Here is a 22,722-nt window from a genome sequence, read left to right on the forward strand (position 1 = left end):
GCACTTACTCTTTATTTTTCTCATTGACATTTGCTCCTTTTCTAAGCAACAATTCTGTCACTTGTTTTCGCTTGGGATGAAGGGAGGCCACAGCACAGTGCTGTAAAGTAAATAAAAGTAAGTTAGTAAAATAAGCTTCTATTTAAACGTAGATTTCTGAATTAAGGAGCACACGCTATTTAGAACACTGTTCTCTCAAAATATATATTTTACATGATCAAGATGATTGAAATTCCTCCTAAGTACCCTGGAAGTACAAAACCTAAGTCTTGAAAGAAAGGTGAAATTATGCTCCTAGTTAAGTACTAAGAAAGACTTTTTCCTTTTCCTTTAGCCAACACATAGTTATCCAGTCTATGTTTACTTGCAGGTATCGGAACACTGTCTCCGAAGCCACGGAACCCGCTAACTGAAGGTCCCAGTCCTGCGTGAGGCTGCCAGCCCCGCAGGCACCACTTCTCCAGGCTCCTCCGCAGAGGCTCTGCCGGCACCGCCGGGAATGAGCCTCTGTGCCCGGGGACAGGCAAGGAGGTAAGAGACTTCCAAGAGTTTAGAGGCAGAAGTACTCTCAGAAAGTTTGCTTTATCCTAGATTTATACAATGTTTATATTCAAATCCATTTCATATTAATGTTCATGTGAAAATTTAAAAAGTAAAAAACTATTCACAATAAAGAAAGTGAACACTCCAAACAGCGGGCCAGGTTGGTTCTGTGACCTGGAGCGTCTCCTGGCACGACGCTGTGTGGCACGAACGTCTCTGAGTCCCTGTCTGCGGGCCATGTGTTTGGCCATGCATGTGTTTGGGTGGGACACAGCGGGACCACTTCAGTTCGGGGACACGCGTGCCGCGGCTGCCGCATGCACTGCTGGCAGCTGGACTAGTCTGGGCCAGGCCCCCGAGAGAGTGTTAACTGAAGAATGTTGGGAGGTCCGAGACAGAGGCGTCACCGGGGTTTGGATTCTGAGTGTGGGAGCACTCTAACCAGCCCTGCACCTGAAAGTTACCCTGGCCAGTCCCGGGGACTGGCAATTGAATTGTCATTTGAAATGACAATTATTAAGGAAAAGCTGAAAACTGTTCTCTAAAGACACACAGATGGCCAACAGACATAAAAGGAACATAAACCGATTTTTCAAGAAGTACCTTAGAAGGGAAAACATGAATAACTTTAAAGACAACTGGTACAGTCTGGAAAAAAACTGTCACAATCTTACCTTTTTTTAATGATGAATGTACTAATTCTTAGAATGTGGTTACTCAAAAGGATAATGCAAGTATCTCTGAAAATACTGTAATCTTCTACAGAAAACAAATACGTATTTGTCTAGCAACCACAAGAAAAAGAAGATTCTATAGAGAAAATCACATCTCGTATCTATGAAAGCACAGGCCACAATGGTGGATTTGCTGTGATATGGTTGGGTAAAAACAAATGTAAAAATAATTCCCAAATCAAGGTTGAGCAAGTCTGTTCTCACCCTGAAAACCATTGCCTCTTGAACCAAATTTAAAAATTAATCCAACCAACAATAAAATGCAAATCCCTGTCACTTCAGATACCACAGTTATTTTGAGGTTCTGAAATAAAACCATATTTTGTGCTCACATCGCTATTAAAAGCCCACAGAAGCGATAAACAATAAAATCTTACCAATGCAGTTTCATGAGACTGTGGTTGCTTGAAATTAATGATTTCCAAGGCAAGTGTTTTTTTAACTTTGGCTAGGTCTGCTTCTCTGGCTGCTTGTAGTAAAGAATGACCTTTAAATTCATCTGTTAATACAATAATGGTTGACATTAACAAAAATGTAAAACCTATAAAATCATTAGCATAATTATAAATTATGAAAATTATTAACTTTACACATTCTCTACTTTAGCAAGAGCAGCAGCATGATGATACAGTGATAAAGGTGCAAAGATTGAGGGTGTAGGTTAATGAAAAATTATGAATGATGTATGCTCTGAAATAAGACTGGCTGGTACTGTTAAGAGTTCATAGAGATACACATACAAATATACTCACTCCAGGAAAGTTTTAAAACAAGCACCCTAACTGTCCACCAAATAGAAACTAGTTAAATAACTTGTAAACACTTATCCACTGAAATACTTTGTGTCTCTTACAGAGAAAAGGTAGACCTATATTTACTGACATAGAAGTATGTACTATTAAATAAAAATTCAAGTAGCACAAGATGAAGGATAAATTAATCCAGTTTTTTGTACTGTTACTACCACTATTGCCACCACAACTAAATGTAACTAATAATATAAAAAAAGACAGTTAGAAAAATATTCACCAAAATATTATGCAATGATTATGTCGTGACAGAGAAGGAACTGAATTATGGAGGAGGTGCCAGAATTTGAATTTTTCAAAGAACAATTAATATTTTATTTATTTTTATATAAGCAAGAAAGATTATTAAAAAGGGATTTCTAAATTAACTGCATAAATAAGAACCCAATACTTTAAAAAAATTTTAATCACTTTTTAAAAAAGATTTTATTTATTTTTAGAGACAGAAAAGGGAGGGTGAAAGAGAGGGAGAGAAGCATCAATAAGTTGCTTCTCGCATGCTCCCAACTGGGGACCTGGCCCGCAACCCAGGCATTTGCCCCGGCTGCGAATCGAGTCAGCAACCTTTTGGTTTGCAGGCCGGCTCTCAATCCACTGAACCACACCATCTAGGGCAGAATCCAATACTTTTATTTATTAAAAACATATAGTCTTATTTTCTATTTTACAAATTTGGTTTTCATTTTGAAATGACAATTATTAAGGAAAAGCTGAAAACTGTTCTCTAAAGACACACAGATGGCCAACAGACATAAAAGGATGCTGAACACCATTAGTCATCTGGGAAATGCAAATGGAAACCTCACACCTGTTGGAATAGCTATTGTCAAAAAGCTAACAAACAACAAGTGTTGACAAGGATGTGGAGAAAAAGGAACCTTGCGTAGTATTGGGATTGTCAAGTGATGCAGCCACTATTGGAAAAGCGTGAAGGCTCCTCAAAAAAGCTAAAAAGCACTACCATAAAACCCAGCAATTCCTCTTCTGTGTATTTATCCAAAGAAAACACAAACACTAATTTGAAAAAAACATATGCACCCCATGTTCACTGTAGCATTACTTCAAATAGACAAAGTATAAAAGCCACCTATTAGTCCAACAACAGACCAATGGATAAAGATGTGGTCAAAACAAAACAGAAACACACTCACAAACACAGAGAAAAACCGATGTTTGCCAGACAGGAAGTAGGTGGGAAGATGGATGAAAACCGTAAAGGAAATGCAGAGGTACAAACTTCCAGTTATAAAATAAATAAGTCACAGGAAAGTACAGCCTGTGTACAGCCTATTAATATTGTAATAATATTACAATATGAACAATATTGTAATAACTTTGTATGATGATAGATGATTACTAGACTTACTCTGGTGACCACATCATAAGGTATGTGAGTGTTATTCACCTGAAACTAATATATTACTGCATGTCAACTATACTTCAATTTAAAAAAAGACACAGACACACCGGCACACGTGTCTTATTAACTACTGATCATCATTCAAGGTCTCAGTTCAGATTCTCTGATAAGCCTTCCTATGAAGTCCACTACACTTACATTCAGCCTGTGTCACGGGGCATATCACACGTTTTATCTGCTATGGCAGTCCTATTGCCCACACAGTGCATTAGCTACTCGGTAAGCATTTGTTGCATGAATGATGAATATTTATAAAATAGTAGTCTTGGTAGGTTCATTGAAAGAATTTTTTTCATATAATCTCTTGTTTAGTGGTATATTAGCACTGCTAAATTCCTCAAAACACAGGACTTTGAAACTTCAGAAACCCCTAAATCCAGATTGAATGAAAGCAAACCAGTATTTTCAAACAACAAAATTGTATATCAAGACAAATTAGGGATAAAGTGAGAGAATTATAAACCATCACATGTAAGGAGCAGGATCCTGACAACTGCAAAGCTGATTTCAAGTAAAAAGTATGGTTTTGCTTTGTTCATCCATTTGTCTAGAGAAGTTACTCCTTTAAGTTCAGGAAAGTTGACTCAGAAGAAAACCAAATGGGCAAATTTACGAAAAGCATAAACAATAAGACTGCAGTACTAAGGAATTATGAAGCAATGATAGAATTAAACAGCATTAATATTTTCTCAAATAACAAGAAACATTCTGTTGGCTCTTTAAAAAAATTTTAAAGTAAAGATTTCTGCTCAAATTGACTTCCCAATTTAAAATATTTCATTGACAAATACTCAAGATTAAAAAAATAACCCAGAAAATGAAAAAAAAATCTATCAATTATGCAACTGTCCTTGTAAATGCAAGGGTTACCTAAAGGTTTGTTTTTAAAACCTCAGGTAAGTGAAGTAGTTAAAAAAAAAAGTGGGAAAACTGCAAATTACTGAAACTTACCCTGAAAACTTAATATTTATAAAATGCCTTAAAAGTTTCTCTTTCTAAATGCAGTATGAAACAAGACTGAAAGCTACAGTGTTTTTAGCTCCAATTATGTGCAGAACCCAAACTACTTTGCTCATTTGGCTTCATAAAAACAGCAAATTAAAAAAACAGACAAGAGCAGAAACACAATGTGTGTAATGAAAATACTGCAGGCATAGGTCTGATGAAAATACCGGTTTTGAGATCTATATGATGTTCTTAAAAAGCATTCTGCAATTGTGGACACCTGGGTAAAGCAGGGGGCATGAAGATGCAAAGTGGGTTAGAGAAGTTCTAACTTCATTAAGCCCTTTCCTTCAGATAATTCCTTGGTAGAATCTTGTTTAATAAAATAAAAGAGACACTGAGAAGTTCAAAAAGTTATCAGGGAATTTCTTCCATTATAAAACTATACAAATTTAGGTTAAATATTCAGATTTAGGTTAGAATCAGACCAATGAAATATAATTCAAAATCTCATAATAGCAGTCATAATTTGCAAAACGATGGAAAGGAAAATAAAGTGGTGACATGGGGATTAAGCAAGCCCAGGGTATAAGCTAAAAGAAGGAAATGAGAAACAGATTAAAATATTAGTTCTGAGTTGAGTTAGCTCAACTCAATAAGCTGAGCACACACACAGTGCACTGCGCTAGGTGGGGGCAGGTGGAGACGCAGCCTGACACAGGTGCCACCCACTCAGGGCACTGCGCAGGTGCGAAGGAAGCAGAATTTGCATGCCAGGTGTTTCTAGGAATTTAAACTTCCCTGGGAAGACAGGGCACACACACAGAAACATGAACTGTATGATGCAAGACAACAGACGGCAAGGCTCGTCTGAGTCGGAGGGAGAAGAAAGGCGCTTCTCCAAGGGCTCACGGCCAAGACATCCGCCCAGCTGTGATCTGGTTTGCGTGGCCTGGGATCCAGTGGATCTCATCTGTTCCAGCACCAAAGTAAGTTTAAATTTCCACTGAAGATCAAAACTGCAAAGACCTCTTTCTCTTTTAACATGAGCTAGTCTGAAATTTGCTTTACTATAAAAGATGTTAACGTCATTTTGACTAAGCCCCCTTTCTAAAGCTATCATTTAAAGATTTCTCATGTGTTTAAATCCAGTTACCTGATTCTTAGAATCCCAGATAAAAGAGAGAATACCAAACAATAGACCAGTTAAAAAAAATAGGTAAGTATTGCCTAGTTCACCTGAAACCTGAAATGCTCCTGTACAGAATTAAACATATCTCAATATTTGATATGACAAGTAAATGCAATGTGGTGTCCTGAATGAGAGCCTAGAAAAGACAATGGATGTTCGGGGAAAACTAGGAAAATGTGAATCCAGTGTGCCCTTTAGTTAATAATGTTATCAACACTGGCTTGTCAATTGTGACAAATGTGCCGTATTAATGTAAGGTGTTAGTAACAGCAGAAACTGGGTATGGGGTATATGAGACCTCTGGAATGTTTTTATAACTTTTCTATAAATCTAGAACTATTCTACAACAAAAAGTTTATTTAAAATGAGTGTGTGTGTGTGTATAAATAAAATATGTATTAGTATTTTAGATTACCTCCACTGAGTCTTAAAACTTATCTTCCCGTAAATGTGGACAAGAGATTTTACTTGGGCTCTGACACACATAAGAAATCAGGCGTGACCGCGCAGCACTGCAGGGCTGGGGAACAGTACGTGCTCGGTAACGTCAGCCGTCATCTACCATAACCATAGCGCAGGGACATGAGCTCCGCGAGTGCCGATTTTCTTCTGGTTTTATGCTGCTGTATTGCCACTGCACAGCACATAGTAGGTATCAATAAATGGTTAGTGACTGGCTCGTCCTCAGCCTTAAAAAAGGCGGTGGTAGGGGGAGTCCTACCTTGTGAATTAGAATTAGGTTGAATAATAAATAATATGAAGTTTCCTGTGGTATCATGAAGAAAAGTATATGATCAGAAATGAGGATTTTAAACTAGTGTATGGGTCAGAATGGAAGGATATCGTCCAAGTCAGACAAAACACCAGCCCTAACAACTAAACAAAAATGAGATACTTAATTTGCAATGAACAACGGTGATTTCAGGATATGAATACATACAAGTCAATCTCTCCCGGAGCTCAGGAGTTGGAGCCATGTCCACAGCGCTCTTCCCATGGCAATTGACCAAAGTGGGATCAGCGCCGTGGCTAAGCAACAAAGAGCAGACTTCCACACGATTCTTGGAAGCAGCCTCATGGAGCGGAGTGAACTGCCAGAGATCCATAGCATTAACACAGGCTCCATGCTGAGTTGAGAATAAAAAGTTTTAGGTCAGTAATCATTTCGCTGGATCAGACAAAACTTAGAAGACATTTATTTGACTGTAAATGTCAGATACAACTCTTTCAAATGTCAACGAATACTTTAATTATATTAATTTTAACTTTTAAAAAATAGTTTAAAATAAGGTGAATGTTTTAAAATTTTAAGCAATGACAATACTTTTAAAAATTGTTTTATTCTCTTAAAAAATCTTATTTAGTAAAAAACACATGAAAACTCATGACAAGTTTAAAAGAAGCAAATAAAATTCAATATTTTAAATTTCTTTTACCTTTAGTAGCAGTTCTGTGACTTCATAATGTCCATATGAACACGCATTATGAAGAGGCACAAGTCCACTAAATGAAAAAAAGGCAAATGAAAATACTGAAATTTCAAACAAATTACTATGGTCATTTATCCAAGAAGTGCTAAGAAACAAAAGTCTAACCAATCCCAATATAATTATATTAAAGATACTTTAAAGTATTTAATTAGATTATATAAAAACACAGTTAATATTCAATCTTTTGTATTTATTTTGTATTTTGTGTATGTAATCCTTAAGTATTGATAAAAACACCAATTAGAAAAGCATTCAGGCAAACAAAGAACATATGCTAATTGACAACTGCATGCTTTATATATAAAGTATTTACAGTAAATAAATGTTAATGGATGGAGAACTGAAACATTCCTACCATTCTGTTTGACTTGCAAAGTAATTTCCAGCGTAAGAATGAAATGGCCAAAGTACTGTAGCTTGCATTTCAAAGTATCACTGTATGAGTCCAAGACCCCCTGTGCTGTACTTCTCCTGATGACTCACCTATTGTGCACCCATCTGTTTCAGACACGCACAGGGAAACAGATGCACAAGAGCATCAGGCACATGCAGCCCTATCCTGTTGGGACGCCACTCGTGCCTGGCATAAAACCTGGCGCAGGCGAGACAGAAACAGGGCACGGAAAGGAGAGGGTCTGAAATGCACGGACTCCCCCTCTGAAAACTCCAGTGCTGAGTTCTTTCTTCATTTCTGTTTCCTGACACAGAAAGGGGCAAAGCGAAACAAAACCCTCCTCCAGGGCTTCTCCTTTCCATGCTGCCGATTCCAAGAGGGTAGTACAAATCTACTTTAGTTGGGTAGTAAGGTCAAATTATCTTTCTGATCTTAAAGTGGAATACTGAGAAATGTCAGCCCATCATATATAGGACAGCCGACTTGATTCCTGTGTCTCTGGAGACTGGACAGGAAAGTGGTACAAAGTTTTCCAAAATACACCTCCACATAAAGTAAATGGCATCACTGCTTTCTTTGATGGCCCCTCGCCCAGTCAGGTCAACCTTCATAAGGAACTTTTAGGTTTTCCCAGGTCAGATATCCAAGATTTCATTGGGAAAAAGCCAAATTAGAATATTGTATACTTAGGGTTTTGGCTTATTAATAAGAGATGATCCTTTCATGCCAGATAAATATAATAACTATATTAAAAGATGATCAGAATTTTACATTTGTTTTCTGTCTTTCTGAAATGCAACTTGAGTTGAAAAATAATAATTGCAATTGAGAGAAACAAATTTTAACTTCAAATATTAGAATTGCAATAAAATTAAACTAATTAAGGAAATTATTATGAGAAGCATCCTTAATAAGTAGTATATGAAAATAAAATCACATCAAAGTTGCAAACATTCTTAAAATGCAAACCAAGCTGTAAAAAAAAGGGATATATGATCTTTGCCTAGTGCTCAACAACTTCAGTGCATCAGATGTTGAGAAGAAAGCATAACCATCCACAAGCAAAACCATCCAAGGAAACAATGGACACACCTACCCTTTGTCTTTCGCGTGAACATCAGCACCGTGCTGGAGAAGCAGCTGCACTATGCGAACTCTGTTGTAGCCCGCTGCTAGATGCAAAGGAGTAGACTAGAAAACACACACAAAAAACCCACATTCACTTCCTCAGGTGCATAATTTTTGCTTTGTCATTTAATCTAGACTTGTTTAGATTTAAACCAATGAATGTTAACATACATACAAGTGTCAAAACTTCGTATTTCCTAACTGGATGAGAGACAATTCACTCCAGTTCAAGAGTAAGTGCTAGTTTCGGCGCCACCCACCTGCTTCTCTCACTTGTCTGTGAAGGCTTCTGGTGATGGAGCCCTGCCCTAGCTTCTCTGCGGCACTTCGGACTCCCTCCCAGCCAGAGCCCCTCTCACTGTCCCGAGAGGACACGTCAGGGTTCCTACCGCTGGTAACCGGAGACGTTCTTCCGTGGCCTGTTTAAATCCCATCCCCCTTCAAGTTCTAACTCTTCAATCCCATTTCTACGATGAAGACTTACTCAAAATCTCTCTTAAATAGGAAAGGCTGAAAACCCTCCCTTGGGAACTATTTGAAGAAACTTTAGTGGAAACAAAAAAGACAATGGACCATATTCATTCCACACAACTGCTAGCAATGGGTCAAAACTAATTTGCTACATTGCATGCAATGAAAAATGCCAAGGTAGTATTTAATTCTTTTATTTTACATACTACACATGCAGTATAAATACAAGAAGAAAACAAAGTTTTTTTCCAACTAATTCCTGCCACATTTTAATTTGAACCAAATTATTGAAAGGGTCTCTGTTGAAATTTAATATAGTAATTAAAATAAACTCAACTTTCAAAAAATCAGAAATAACATTATTTAATTAAAAGTTTCTCTACAACCACAGCAATTTTTCCACTTTCACTCATTTCCTTGAAGTTTAAATACTGTAACATCTTTTCACACATGGTCTAATATACTTGTATATTCTCTAATTTTTCCTGTTTTCTATTTAGGCCTTGAGATTTAATAAGATTTTCAATTTACTTCCTTTACATACTATTCCAAATGTCAAGATACCAAAGAATTACTAAATACTGTATTATCTACTACTGCATTCATAGCACTCCACATATTTTATATGCTCTGATTGTCTCTAAGTTTAAAAAGTATTTTTTGAGCAAAACACAGCTAATAATGAGGAGACCTCAGGACAAGAATACTGAATAGGAAGTCAAGAAACCTGATTATATTTCTAGATCTTATGGAACTGAAAATCATATTACCTATGTATTTTAGCTTCTTCACGTGTAAAACATAAAATCACCCACCCTAGCTATCTTAAAAATGAGTGAAAATAAAGTTTTCTCCCATAGAAAAGCACTTTTAAAATATAAAATGCTATATAAAAAATAGATGAAAAATTTTGTATCATCAAACAACATGCCCATCTAAGTGTCTACTTTTCAGACACATGTCAAATGTTACTGCAAATAATACTTCCATGGTGGATCGAGTTATTTCCAAGGACTGTTTCTCCCCTTCCATTAGTATTTTAAAGATGTCGTTTATCTTGCATTGTTTCAGACTAGACATCTGCCAACATGCTTAACTCTGTTCCTTTGTACTTGTAGTTATGCGATTTTCCCCCTCTGGATGCTTTAATACATTCTCTTTATCACTGGCTTTAAGCAATTTGATTGTGATGTACCTTGGTATAGTTTTCTTAACCGCCCCACCTCCACCGTCTCACTAAGCTTGTTGAATCTGCTTTTATAATTTTCACCAAATTTGGAGAACTTTCAGTTATTATTTCTTCCAATACTTTTTCTGCCCTCTCTTCCACCAGTCTTTCTTTCAGAGTCTCCAATTACACATGTATTAGGTTGCTTCCAAAGCTTGCTTTTAAACGTTGTTAAGCAGGACTAGTTTCTCTTCTTTGGTGAGGGATTGCCCTTCCGAGTGCTCTATGACATCTAATGAATTACGAGGTTTGCCTACTCTGGCAGAAGGCAACAAAAACGATGACAGATTCTATGTGAGTTGCTAAGGTGGCTGTCTTTAATCCTTTTTGGGCGGTGGTTCTATCGGCCTCAGGCAGGCTCCCATCACACCCGTGTAACCCAGTACTCGGCTGGAGACAGGGAAGAGACCATCAGCAGACCTCCAGTGCTCTCTTCTCTGTGCAGCGTTCCTTCCCCCGGCCCTCCACCCTACTAACCCTTGCCCCACGGTCTCCTTGCACTTCTAAGTCCATCTTCTCAAACTGGGGAGCCCACTGGGCTCCTTCTGGGTTTCGCCAACCCGAGTTGAGGCCTGGAAATGCTGACTAGGCAGGAAACTCGAGCAATCACATAACTCAGCTCATTGTATTCCTGTCCCTCAGGGATCCCTGCCAGGTACTGCCTAGTGTCCAATTTCTGAAAACCATTGTTTCATATATTTTGTCTAGTGGGTTTCTTTTTTATTGTTTCAGGAAGGAAAGTAAAACAAGTCCCTGTTATTCCATGTTGGCCCATTTTTAAGACGAAATTGCACTTCACATTATGGCTGGGAAGCTTCTTCCAGAGACGATGATGGCCTCGGAGGACTGGTCAGTAAGTCAGTGAGCTCTGTTAAAAGTCACGGCTGGCATTTAACGTTACATGGAAAAAGTGACATCGTCAGTGCTGATTAGCAAAAAGACTTTCCTTTTTCATGTATCTTTAGAAAATTATATTTGTATGTAGTTGATTCAATAATAGTTTTTATTCTTGAAAATGAACAAAGTTACTAAATAAATGAATACACACAGAGTTAATTTAGAAAGATAAGACATAAGAAAAAATATCTAGTTTCTGGATTTTTAAAAATCATTTTGAGACTATAATGCTTTAAAATGGTACTATATTTTGTTTTTAAACTGCTGAAATGCAAGTAACAAATCAGAAGGCTCTGTAACTGACAAGGTACAACATGATAGGAAGCCTGACATAACGCATCTGTGAAGAAATGGAGTTGAGGAGTGAGTGTCAGAAACCATCGGGAAGCAGAATTGATAAAATCTGATAACTGACACGGGTAAGGAATACATAAGTTCTGTTTTGGAAATGTCAGTGACAAATGAAAGAAAGGAAGGAAATGGAGTGAGGAAGAAGGGGAAGGAGGGGTGAGGAGAGGAGAAGAGCTCGGGGGGAGGAATCTGAGGTCTGGGTTTATTGAATTTGAGTGCCTGGCTGAACACAAATTTGCTCACCAGTGGTATTCATTAAAAATGTTAGCATCTGCCATGTATCTGGCACCATGTTAAGTGCTAGAGATAGCATGGCAAATAAGAAGGCTCCGTACTTTGCCATTATAGGTTTTCTTATTCCTTAAAAACAAAGTCCCTAAATGAAATGCATATAAAATGCTGTTTTATTCAGGCCAAAGGTGAGTCAGGACAAAAGTCTAATTTCTGAGGAGCCAACCAGAGAAAGCAGACAGATACAATTAAATGTGACAAATACTACGGGAAGTTCGGGATGCCACAAGAGGCTAGCGGACGCGTCCCTGCCCCAGTCTAGAGGCCGGTACAAAGGGGTGGGACAGAAGGGTCTCAGGAGATCTGCCTCCTGGGGAAAGACTGGAAGAGGAACACAAATCATCGAGGCAAAAGGGTGGGAAACTTTATTCCAGGTACTGTGAGGAGTATATATTAATACCAAGTGGCCAGGGTATAACTGAGGAACTAAAAAAATGTCAGTGGCTAAGTACATAATAGTATGAGATTGGGGGAGATAAGAACTATGGGAAACTTCTCAAGGACTCAAGGACTTAAGGCAGAAAATTACTCAAGATTGAAGTTTTGGGAAGATCACTCTAGTTACCTATAGATAAAGAATTGAATGGGTAGGGCAAACCCAATGAAAAAAGATATAACAGAAGACTGCAGAACTAATCTAGGACAGAGTTACGACAGTGCCAGTTAGCAAAATTGGTACCAGCATCTAAGCAGAGGCAGCTGAGCTATGGGAGTGGGTGAATTCACAGGGAAAGTAAATAGAGAACAATATGGGTGAGATTTTCCAAGTAGTCATTCTAATGTGAATGCTAATTATGCAAACTAAATAGTATCACTAGAAGGCACATAAAAAATCTGTAAAATGCATGCAATAAATCTGAGGGAATGGTATAAAGCAAAAAAGAAAAAAAAAGTATGAATTGCAAACAAAGGATAATTTAAACAAGCTTTATGCTACTAAGAGCCCAGAAGTTTTTCCTCTAGAAAAAATTTATAACTAAACATTACATATACCAAATGATATCTTTTGATGCAAAGCAATTAACATCATGTGGCCCAGACTAAATTTAATGAATGGTTACCACATACTGCCAACTTTACACCCCGATTGCCAAGTGGCAAGGCAATGATAAAAGTAATTTTCTAAATGGTAGGATAATTAACAGAGCATAATTTCAGCTTTGAAAAAATAAAGCAGACCCATTTGTACAATACTCACACATGTTATTTGACAATTTTGTGGTGGTTGTAAACTAGTAAACACAAGAATTCAACATCATTGAGACATCTTAACATCTTAATTCTTAACAAGAATTACGACATCATTATACACTGTCAGTTAATACACCTCAAATTTATTCTTAAAACATTTTGTTTTTGATTGGGAATAAAAAAAAGATTTTATTTATTTATTTTTAGAGAGAGGGGAAGGAAGAAAGAGAGGGAGAGAAACGTCAACGTGTGGTTGCCTCTTGCACGCCCCCTACTGGGGACCTGGCCTGCAACCCATGAATATGCACTGATGGGGAATTGAACCAGCGACCCTTTGGTTCACAGGCCTGCACTCAATCCACTGAGCCACACCAGCCAGGGTTAACTTGGAATGTTTCAAAAGTCAAATGTGGACAGTGATAAAGTATGGAGCAATTATAAATACAAAAGCTCTTATCTAAAAATCTATCTAAATATAATCTACTCTAAGAAAATATTTTCATATTGTCGAATGTTTACAATAAAAGAATCCTTACTTAAAGTAGCCCCAAAATTCAAAGTTATCTTCTTGGAATCAGACCACTTAAAAAAACGTGCATATATGTATTTGTCTTCTGTGATACAGATTTGCAGGGCAGTATAAGGCATTAAAGGTAGCTCTAACTTATCCTATGCATACACGCATAGCTAAAGTGGTGGCAACCGACAGCCCTGATATAAAACTGTGGGTGCAACTTTAGCATAAGTCTGGGTAAAGGCTTTTAAGCTTTGGGTTTGCATTCTTGCTTTGCTAAATTTTAAGATATGTGCTTTTAGACTAATTCCTTCATGTCTCTGAGACTTGGCTTCTAATGTCTGTAAAATGAGAATTATAATTCCTACCATAAAGGTTATTTTATTATTTTATGGATTAAAGATGACTATATAAGGCACCTAAGAATATCACATAGAAAAAGCTCAACAAATGATAGTTATTACTTATTATTGCCTTATTAACTATCTTACACACTTGGACATTTAAAAAAATATTTTATTTATTTATTTTTTAGAGGGGGAGGGGGAGGGGGGGAGAGAGAGAGAGAGAGGGAGAGGGAGAGAGAGAGAGAGAAACATCAATGTGCGGTTGCTGGGGGCCATGGCCTGTAACCCAGGCATGTGCCCTGACTGGGAATTGAACCTGCGATGCCTGGTTTGCAGCCTGCGCTCAATCCACTGAGCTACACCAGCCAGGGCTCACTTGGACATTTTTAATGGTCATTTATCAGTCCTCATGTTACTTTACCTATCAGCATTATTTGACACAGCTGATCACTTCTTCCTTCTTGAGATGGTGTCTAGGCCGCCTACGTACCTGCCTCACTGGTCACTCCTTGGTCTTCTTTTCTGGTTACTCCTCATTTTCCTGATATTGGAGTGCTCCAGAGCTGTGTCCTTGGACCTCTTTTCGTTAGTATTCTACTCATCCCTGCAGTGATCTCATGCAGTCCTGGGCTTTAAATAATATTCATACACGGACAACTTAATTATATCCCCAGCTCAAGTCTTCTTTGCTGAACTGCAGTCTCTCATGATCAAACTTCCTACTTGACGTCACCATAGACATACAGGGGACATCTCATACTTATCATGATCAAAACTGAGCTCTTCATATTTCTCCCCAAATCTATTCTAAAGAATTTCCTATTGCTGTTTATGACAACTCCATCATTTTGGCTACTCGGGTCAAAATCTGAGAGTCTTTCTTGATTCCGATCTTTCACACACTATGCTCCCTGCATCAGACGGTTTCTATTGGCTGTACCTCTACATATCTGCAGGGCCCAGTCCCTTCTCACCACATCTACTGTCACCACCCTGGGCTAAGCCATCTTCTTCTCTCAGCTGGCTGGTTGTTAACAGCCTTCCATTTGGTCTCCTTGCTTCTGGCATAATCTTCTTGAAGTCTACACAGCGTGGCAGCTGAGTGCTTCTGTTAAAGTATGGTAGACACACAAATTCCTCGCTCAAAATCTTCCAATCACTCTTCATCTCAATCCAAGAAAAAGGTGGTCTTTATAATTGTCTAGATGGCCACAAAAGCTCTCCCCTATCACTCCCTCCAACTTCCTGATGTCACCTTTTATTCTGCTTCTCTTGGTTCACTGGACACAGTGCAACTGCCATAATTATTAATCAGCTGAAGCCACTGGGCATTAGACTGTGCTAGGTGAAATATCTTCTGGAAAATCCTTGGATTCAAATTTAATGGAATCCAACGGAGGTGCAGGGGCTTTGTCGACTACTTTTTCCTGTTTCCCCTCATTCAATACTTCCTCAAGCCCTTATTACAGTGCCTCCATTTTACAGGTGAAGAAACTGAGGCTTGTGCCCAAGAACGCACAGCTAACGAGTGGCAGAGCTGGGATCAAGCATGCACAGCTAGCACCTGGCGGAGCTGGGGCTCGAACCCAGGCACTCTGCCTCCCTGCTTTCTCACCCAACCAGGCAGAACCTTAATAAAGAGCATTGCAGACAGGGAGGGGGTGGGGAGGAGTTGAAAGAGGACTTCAACTTTTTACTGTATACACTTTGGTATTTTGTTTTTATTTGTACAAAAATATGGACTTGCTTAGTAATTAAAAAGAAAAAGTGCTAAAAAAAGTGAAATGCCTTCTCAAAAAGTTAAAGACCTTCCAGTACCAAAATATTTTCCCACTTAAATTTAATTCCATATGACTTCTTAACAAGTCCAAACAACAATGAAAGATAAAACATTCCTGAGGGTTAAAAAGCAAAATAAAAAAATCTTATGGATACAAAATGCAGCTATCAGCTTTGGAAGACCAACATATTATCATGTGTCTAGAATACTAAAATTTAATTTCTAGATTTTTTTTTCCACTGAGAAAGAAATCATAATAACTATTTCTCAAGATTTAAATGTATTATCACATATTCAATGTGGAAGGAACTTTAGTATTTACATTTTAGTGCAAAGCACATACTGCGCTCTGTCAAATAACTGCTGGGTACAGGGAACGAGGTCCCTCTTCTAATGTCATCGAGAAAGCTCCTGATGTTGACAACTCCCACACAGACAGAATACCCCGACCTCTGTGACTTTTCATGTAGGCAGCATAAAATATGAGACAAATTAAATCTTATTTTTTAAAACTATTGCTATTATTCTATTTTTATAAAGTGCAAAATTTGGGGCATTCCTTTTATAAGAGATTCCAAAATATCAGTACTCCAAAATGATTATCTTTTCCTCTTGTTCTGTCTTTGGACAATATTTTTGCAATAAAAACAAAATAAAAAATTTACCAAAGACTGGTCCTAATACTATCTGCCATAATCTTTCACTAAGACTTCTCATAAAATAATACAGTTATTTATTCATGTATCTGTCTCCTCTAATCTACTGTGAGGTCACTGAGAAAGGAGAAAGTATCTGAATTTTATGTTTCAAGGGCTTAACATAGTACATCATAAGTAGTAGGGCATTAAAAAAGTGGAAGTAATTGTCAGCATTTGATTTATATTACCAAAAAAGACAGAGGACAAGAATAATCTAGCTTGGTGAATTTGACTTTAAATTTACGGGAAGGGCTTACAATTTCTATGCAGGCCTGTGTGATGTTTGCTGCATTCATTCAAAGCCACAGCTCTGAAGCCATGATGTTAAGGCATCAGAAAAAGCTGTCTACCTGCATGATGTACAGTGTATATTGGTGGAAGATATTGGTATATTAATTTCTTTAAGGTGGAGATGCAGTTTGAATTAGATCAAATCCTTAGGAATTTTCCAGACTGGGGTGACCAATGCACACTGGTTTGCCAAGGACTTTCCCGGTCCTAGAAAACCCATGCATGTGGAACGGCCGGTTGGCTACCCTACTCCAGCCAGACTTAGTGCTGAATTCGTTGCTTGGTCTCGGGAGTGCTCCCGAGTCAGAAAGGTGGGTGTGTCTGTACGTGCACGTGCACGGCCAGGGTGCCCATGCGTCTGGAATGAGACAAGACTTGCTATTACTTCACCAAATTAGGACACGAGTCCTATTAGGAGTCACCTCAGAGATAAATAAAAGGTACTCCTTCTAACAATTTATTTCTTAAAAAGTCACAGTTGCAGTTTTCTCAGTTCCACACCAGCTCCATGATATAACATACTATTCTAATTCTCCTTCCAGGTTCTTGCTCTACTGTTACAATTATAAAATGGTTTCATATGATAAAACTTTATGATCTTTTCAGCACTTGAACACTCATGTACTCATCACCCAGATTCAACATACATTAATTATTAATTATTATGACTTTATTACACTGGCTTCCGGCATCACTTTTATCTTTTATTTTCACCACTAGAGTATTCTGAAGCAAATTCAAGACACTGTAGCATTTCACACCTACATAAATTAAAAATTTCAATACTTGTTTCCACTATTTTTGATATATAAAAACATGCTTTTTTCCAGATCTGGTTTCAAAAATGAGGCTCTATATATAAGTATTTTCTCAGTTTTATCTGGTCTTAATGTCAATTACTTCACATTTACTCACCATTCTCCAACCAACAGAATCCCCCTTTAAATGATAAAAATAACATATTTCCTATAAAATAATATAAAGTAAAATGTTCTATTTCTCCCTCTAGTCTAACAAACCTCTTTCTCGAAGGTAATCAGTTTATATTTCCACAGTTTCATTTGAGATATTTTTTTCTTGTGTATATAAATGTGTTTTTCTCGGTTCTTTTTGCTGCTGTTTTGTCAAACAAATGAATAGTTATTTCCCTGCAATTTGTTTTTTTTTTCCTCTTAACATATTAGTACATAGGGGGCTATCTAATTCTTCTTACAGTATTTCCATTGCATAAGTGGACCATAATTATTTCCCCATTGCCTGTAAATGGACATTTAGGCTAGGCTGTTCCATCTCTGTTCTGGCTATCTTAACAAAATACATCTCTTTCAAATTTATATGGTTAAGATAAATCAATGTTTCCCTTCTACACACAAAATACTGTATCAGCCATTAGTATAAAATTCCCAGGAAAATATAATGACTACATAATCAAAGCTTATTAAATTTCTTTTAGACATGATTAAGAAGTTCTTTGAGACAGTGATATATAAATCAGAATCAAAATAAATTAAAAGCTAAAGGATCAATATGGGCATGAGTCCATGGAAATAAGTGTATCTCAGCACCTCTGCCTATTTTTTGAAGGGATATTTTAAGTAGTACAATGAATATTAAACAGTATCCTTGAAGTTTCTCAACTCTTGGGCTATTATAAAGACAATTAAAAAGAAAAACTATCTAGAGAGTAAAAATTAATGAACCAAAGTAGAAACAAAATTTAAAAGATATTTTATTTACACTTTTCTTGCAAACTATGTCTCTTTTAACTTGACTTTTTCTACAGGTTACACATTACTAGATCCTCCTATAATAAAGTTTTCTTTTCCATTATGAGTCTTTCCCTCCGGTCCCGGACCTCTGGATCAACTGTTCTCTCAAACACCGGGCCCCGAGCAGACCACACTGCACCGCAGATGCCGGCCCATCTCAGAGGGATGGGCCGGCATCCAATATTATGTCTGTTCACTAACAGACATAATATTACTCCAACGACACAAGAGTGTGTAACGTTTTCATGCTTTTAAATCACAACCTTTGTAATGGGGGGGTTGGGTGACAACTGTACTTGGCTTCCCCACACAGTTATTTTCAAGCTAAAAAGAAATAGAAGATACAAAAACATTTTAAAAATAAAAAGTATTTTTTGAAGACAAGAGCGAAATTTACTGGGTATCTCCTACGTACCAAGTACTATTCAAAGTGTATTAAATGTATTAACTTGTTTACTTTACACAACTACCACCAGAGCTAGAAACTATTAGTATCTCCGCATAACACATGAGGAGACGGAGGAACAGGGGGATTAATACAGCGTGTGAACAGCCGAGTCAGAGATCAGACCCAGACGGCCTGACCTCAGAACTCTCACTCTCCTTTCTTCTCCTTCGGCTGAGTACTGAGGTTCTGGAGGGGGTGTGCAGAAGTGAGCTGGTTTGGCACAGTGGCAGGAGTCAGTCACTCTTGGTGGGCAGGGAATGGCGGGGGAGCTCTGACTGCTTCAGCACTCTGACCACAGTGCCCCCCCTGCACCAAACCCTGTCCAAAACACGGCTGTGACCGAGCCTCGGGACCAGCACTTTAGAAATGCAGAACTTCTAACAACAGAGGCCGTCTAAAATAGTAAGTGCTGAAGGACAAGGAAGAATAATAAAACACTGAAATTAGAGAAGATAGTCTCCCTGCCTCTTTCCCAGTGTAGGAGTTTTCTAAGGGTCTCTAACAGTCAGTCAGCCAGTCATTTGGCCTCTCCTTGAACTCAGCCCCTTCAGCTGCCTCAACTGCTTTTACAGAATAACTTCCTGAACACCATCTTGTCACCCTTCAACTGCTCAGCATCCCTCCTGAAAGTGTGAAACCCTAAATTCAACACTAAATTCACATGTGGTTTGATCCTCATTAAAAAAAAAGTTTTCAAGCAGAGCAGATGACAGAGTCAGCTGACTGTGCGGTACCCTAGTGAAGGTTCCCATCCTAGACCGGGTGGTCAGAGGAGCTACTGCTCAGGTCCTCCTCCAAACCAGGGTCTGTGAATCCCAGCCAGACCCTGGCCGGAGGCAGACTAATGGGTGGTGCTGTGCAGCCCCAGAGGATGTCCTTCCCCAGTAGCATGGCAGTCTTCTGCAGAAAGGGACCAACAGCATTTGGAAATTTGTTGAGTTATGAAATATCTTATAGAACTAAGTTTCTACAATTCACCTGCTCTGTCCAGTAAGAATTTATTTTTAAAGTGATTGTAGAAAGGACTGCCTTTGCCTTAAGTGCATGTGTGCACTGGGAAGAGAAAAGGAGAAAGGAACAAACAAGGAGCAACAGGAAATCCACAGGGTAATCTCTGTGAGAATAACACTCTGAATGCCAACTTAATTCAATTTTAACTTAATAGCATCACTGTGCGAACTCCAAGGGGATTCTTCAACAGCCAGAAATTTGTTTCTTTTTCCAGCCTCAGAATCAGCAGAAAAATTGAAATGTATGCATGAAAATGAATTTCTAGCCTCCTCTCTTAGGGTTTACATGGAAAAAAATGGTTAGCACTTTCAGAAGGTGCGACGCTCATTCTGCATTGTTTAATGAGAAACAGGTGGCATGCTTCATGGAAACCAGGTTTCTTGGGCTGATAGTAACCTGGTGTTTTACAGTTTTAAGGAAAAAAGTTTTCACACTATGCAAACCTCACATGAATTCTTTTTACAGTTAATATTTACAATCTTAGGTTTTCAAATCTAAACACCCAAGATTCTAATTAACGTTCAACAAATAACTGGTTTTTGAAACAGGGAACAAGTTACACTGATTGGCATTTGAAGATTATTTATGAGAGAATCATTCCACCTTAGGTCACTAGACAGGCATTTTAACTTGTGTAAAGAAGGAGAATGATCAATTCCTTTAGCTGATTTTAATGTGGTTAAGAGCTCTAGGAGTTTTGGGATATGTTGTCACCTCAAAGTTCCTTTAGTGGTGAAGTCCTTGTTGTTTCTGAGTTTGCATACTGGAGTTCAGCACACAAAGGCACATAACAGGTACAGAGATCCCTAGCTCTGTGCCCTGCCCACAGGCCCCTCCCCTTCGTCTCACAGGTGCTGAACGCTCTCTGAGGCTCAGAGATTAGTTTAATGGACATTATGGTATTCAGAGTAGGATAGTGTGATATTACTATTAAAAAAACTAAAGTATCTTTACAGAAGGAAAAATCAATACATGAAACATTTTATATTTGGAGTTAGCCTACTTCCAAATGTACGTACTTGGCCCAATATGCATTTCAAAAAATTATGCAAAGTATTTATAGTGTTTTTAAAATTTTACTACTGACTCCATTCTTAGTATAGAAAGATGTTTTATTAGTCACAGAAAACAGTCTTCTTTTAAACAGAATACATGAAAATTCTTGATGCTTTTGGGAACTTCCTTTTATAATTGTAATTTGATTGGACAAGTGCACCGATGAACATGTATGCTTGTGGGGAGAGGGGAGAACAAGGCTTCCTGAGCGATCAGACTTCTTTAAAAAGTGAAGAAGAAGGAAACGGTAGTGCGACAAAAGTAACCGAGTGTTACAATGTCTGTGCTGCTCTCCCCCAAACTCCTAAGCGGGAGCCCGACCCTCACAGTGATGACACTGGAGACAGGAACCTGAGGAGGTCCCTCATGACATGGGAGTGGCCCCTATAAAGGAGAGACGCCCCAGAGCTTGCTCTCTCTCTCAGCAAGCGGGCATCCCCCCACAAGCCGAGAACAGGGACCCTCATTAGAAACCAACCTTAATCTCGGATTTCCCAGCCTCCAGAACTGTGAGAAATAAATCTCTGTTCCTTAAGCCATCCAAACTATTGTATTGCAGCCTGAACACAATGAATTAAGAAATCAATAGTTTATGTTGGTTTTGTATCACGGCCAAACGACTGTTTCTGATAATGCTAATTCAAAGCTACAGATAGCTTCAACGTTCTTAAATCCATAATTAACTCTTCACTTTTTTTTTTTTTTGCTTCTCATCAGGCCAGAAGAATTTCTGTAAGTAGGCTTCTCTTTGTACCTAAGTATGCCTCTTTACAGAGTAAGGTTCACCCTTTACTGAAAGGATTTTAGAGCTTACTGCAGAGTATTCCACGGTCAACTGATATTAACTGAACAGTTTAAGCCCAAGACATCATAATCATTATAGGGGTATTTTAAAATCCCTTTATCACGTAATAATTGACACATAAAAATACGCAAATGACACCGCCCACTATCCCACTTAACTGAAGACCCACTGACTCTGCCTTGTGCTTCCTCCCGGCCCACCTGCTCCCTGGCCACTCGGCCACGCGGACGCTGCTACAGTGGTAACCCACCCTGCACTGTGCGGGCAGAACCACCCTTCTCAGTGTCGACTCTCGCCGTTTTAGAAGGATATTCAGAAGTGCCTTTTTTTTGTAATTTGCTTTTTCAGTCAATCTTTAATAATGAATCACACTCATAGCAAAACGATGTAGTACTCACTCACTTTCCATCCCTCAATTACAAACCCAAACTGCAAGAAAACTCACGCTCTTTGAAATGAGAATAGGAGAAACTGAAGTTAGGAGGAGGGTGGCTAAGCAGAACTAAAACGAGCTCCCAAATTTTACCACCTACTTTTTATCACTGTGGTCTCTTTCTAGTAAGAATTCTTTTCTCAAAGACAGCACAACTGGCATGTGTCCTAATTACCCTCACCAGTAGAAATGTCATGCTTGACAAAATAGAGACTGTTTTAGTAGAAGTGATTCCCTAATGAAAAATAAAAAAGACATTTTAATCCCTTGTTACAAAATGAATACACATAAGCATAAAGATTCTACACAACACATCCCAATGTAAGTAGGCCACAAAACTGGCTCTAAGGGATTTCTGCATCACAGTAAGACATGCATTCCTCAGCAAGATATTCTTTAAAGATGTGATTTGATGGGATGTATAATTACACCTAAAGTGCTTGAAGAATTCCCTAATGCAGACTTACTGCATATTGACCTTCTCAT

The 22,722-nt window shown here is 38.2% G+C and overlaps 1 protein-coding gene across 1 annotated transcript in view; it reads right to left on the bottom strand.

Annotated features, from left to right (window-relative positions):
- TNKS (tankyrase) overlaps positions 1 to 22,722 on the bottom strand; it is a 173,776-nt gene that overhangs the window by 50,511 nt on the left and 100,543 nt on the right. Inside the window, exons 6-10 of the mRNA XM_028526418.2 lie at positions 8,624 to 8,718; positions 7,080 to 7,146; positions 6,584 to 6,770; positions 1,655 to 1,776; positions 9 to 100 (exon numbers count right to left, since the gene is read on the bottom strand). Coding sequence (XP_028382219.1) covers positions 9 to 100; positions 1,655 to 1,776; positions 6,584 to 6,770; positions 7,080 to 7,146; positions 8,624 to 8,718 — 563 coding nt within the window. The remainder of the gene's footprint in view (positions 1 to 8; positions 101 to 1,654; positions 1,777 to 6,583; positions 6,771 to 7,079; positions 7,147 to 8,623; positions 8,719 to 22,722) is intronic.

Source organism: Phyllostomus discolor, chromosome 11 (assembly GCF_004126475.2).
Source record: "Phyllostomus discolor isolate MPI-MPIP mPhyDis1 chromosome 11, mPhyDis1.pri.v3, whole genome shotgun sequence".
Classification (NCBI taxonomy): domain Eukaryota; kingdom Metazoa; phylum Chordata; class Mammalia; order Chiroptera; family Phyllostomidae; genus Phyllostomus; species Phyllostomus discolor.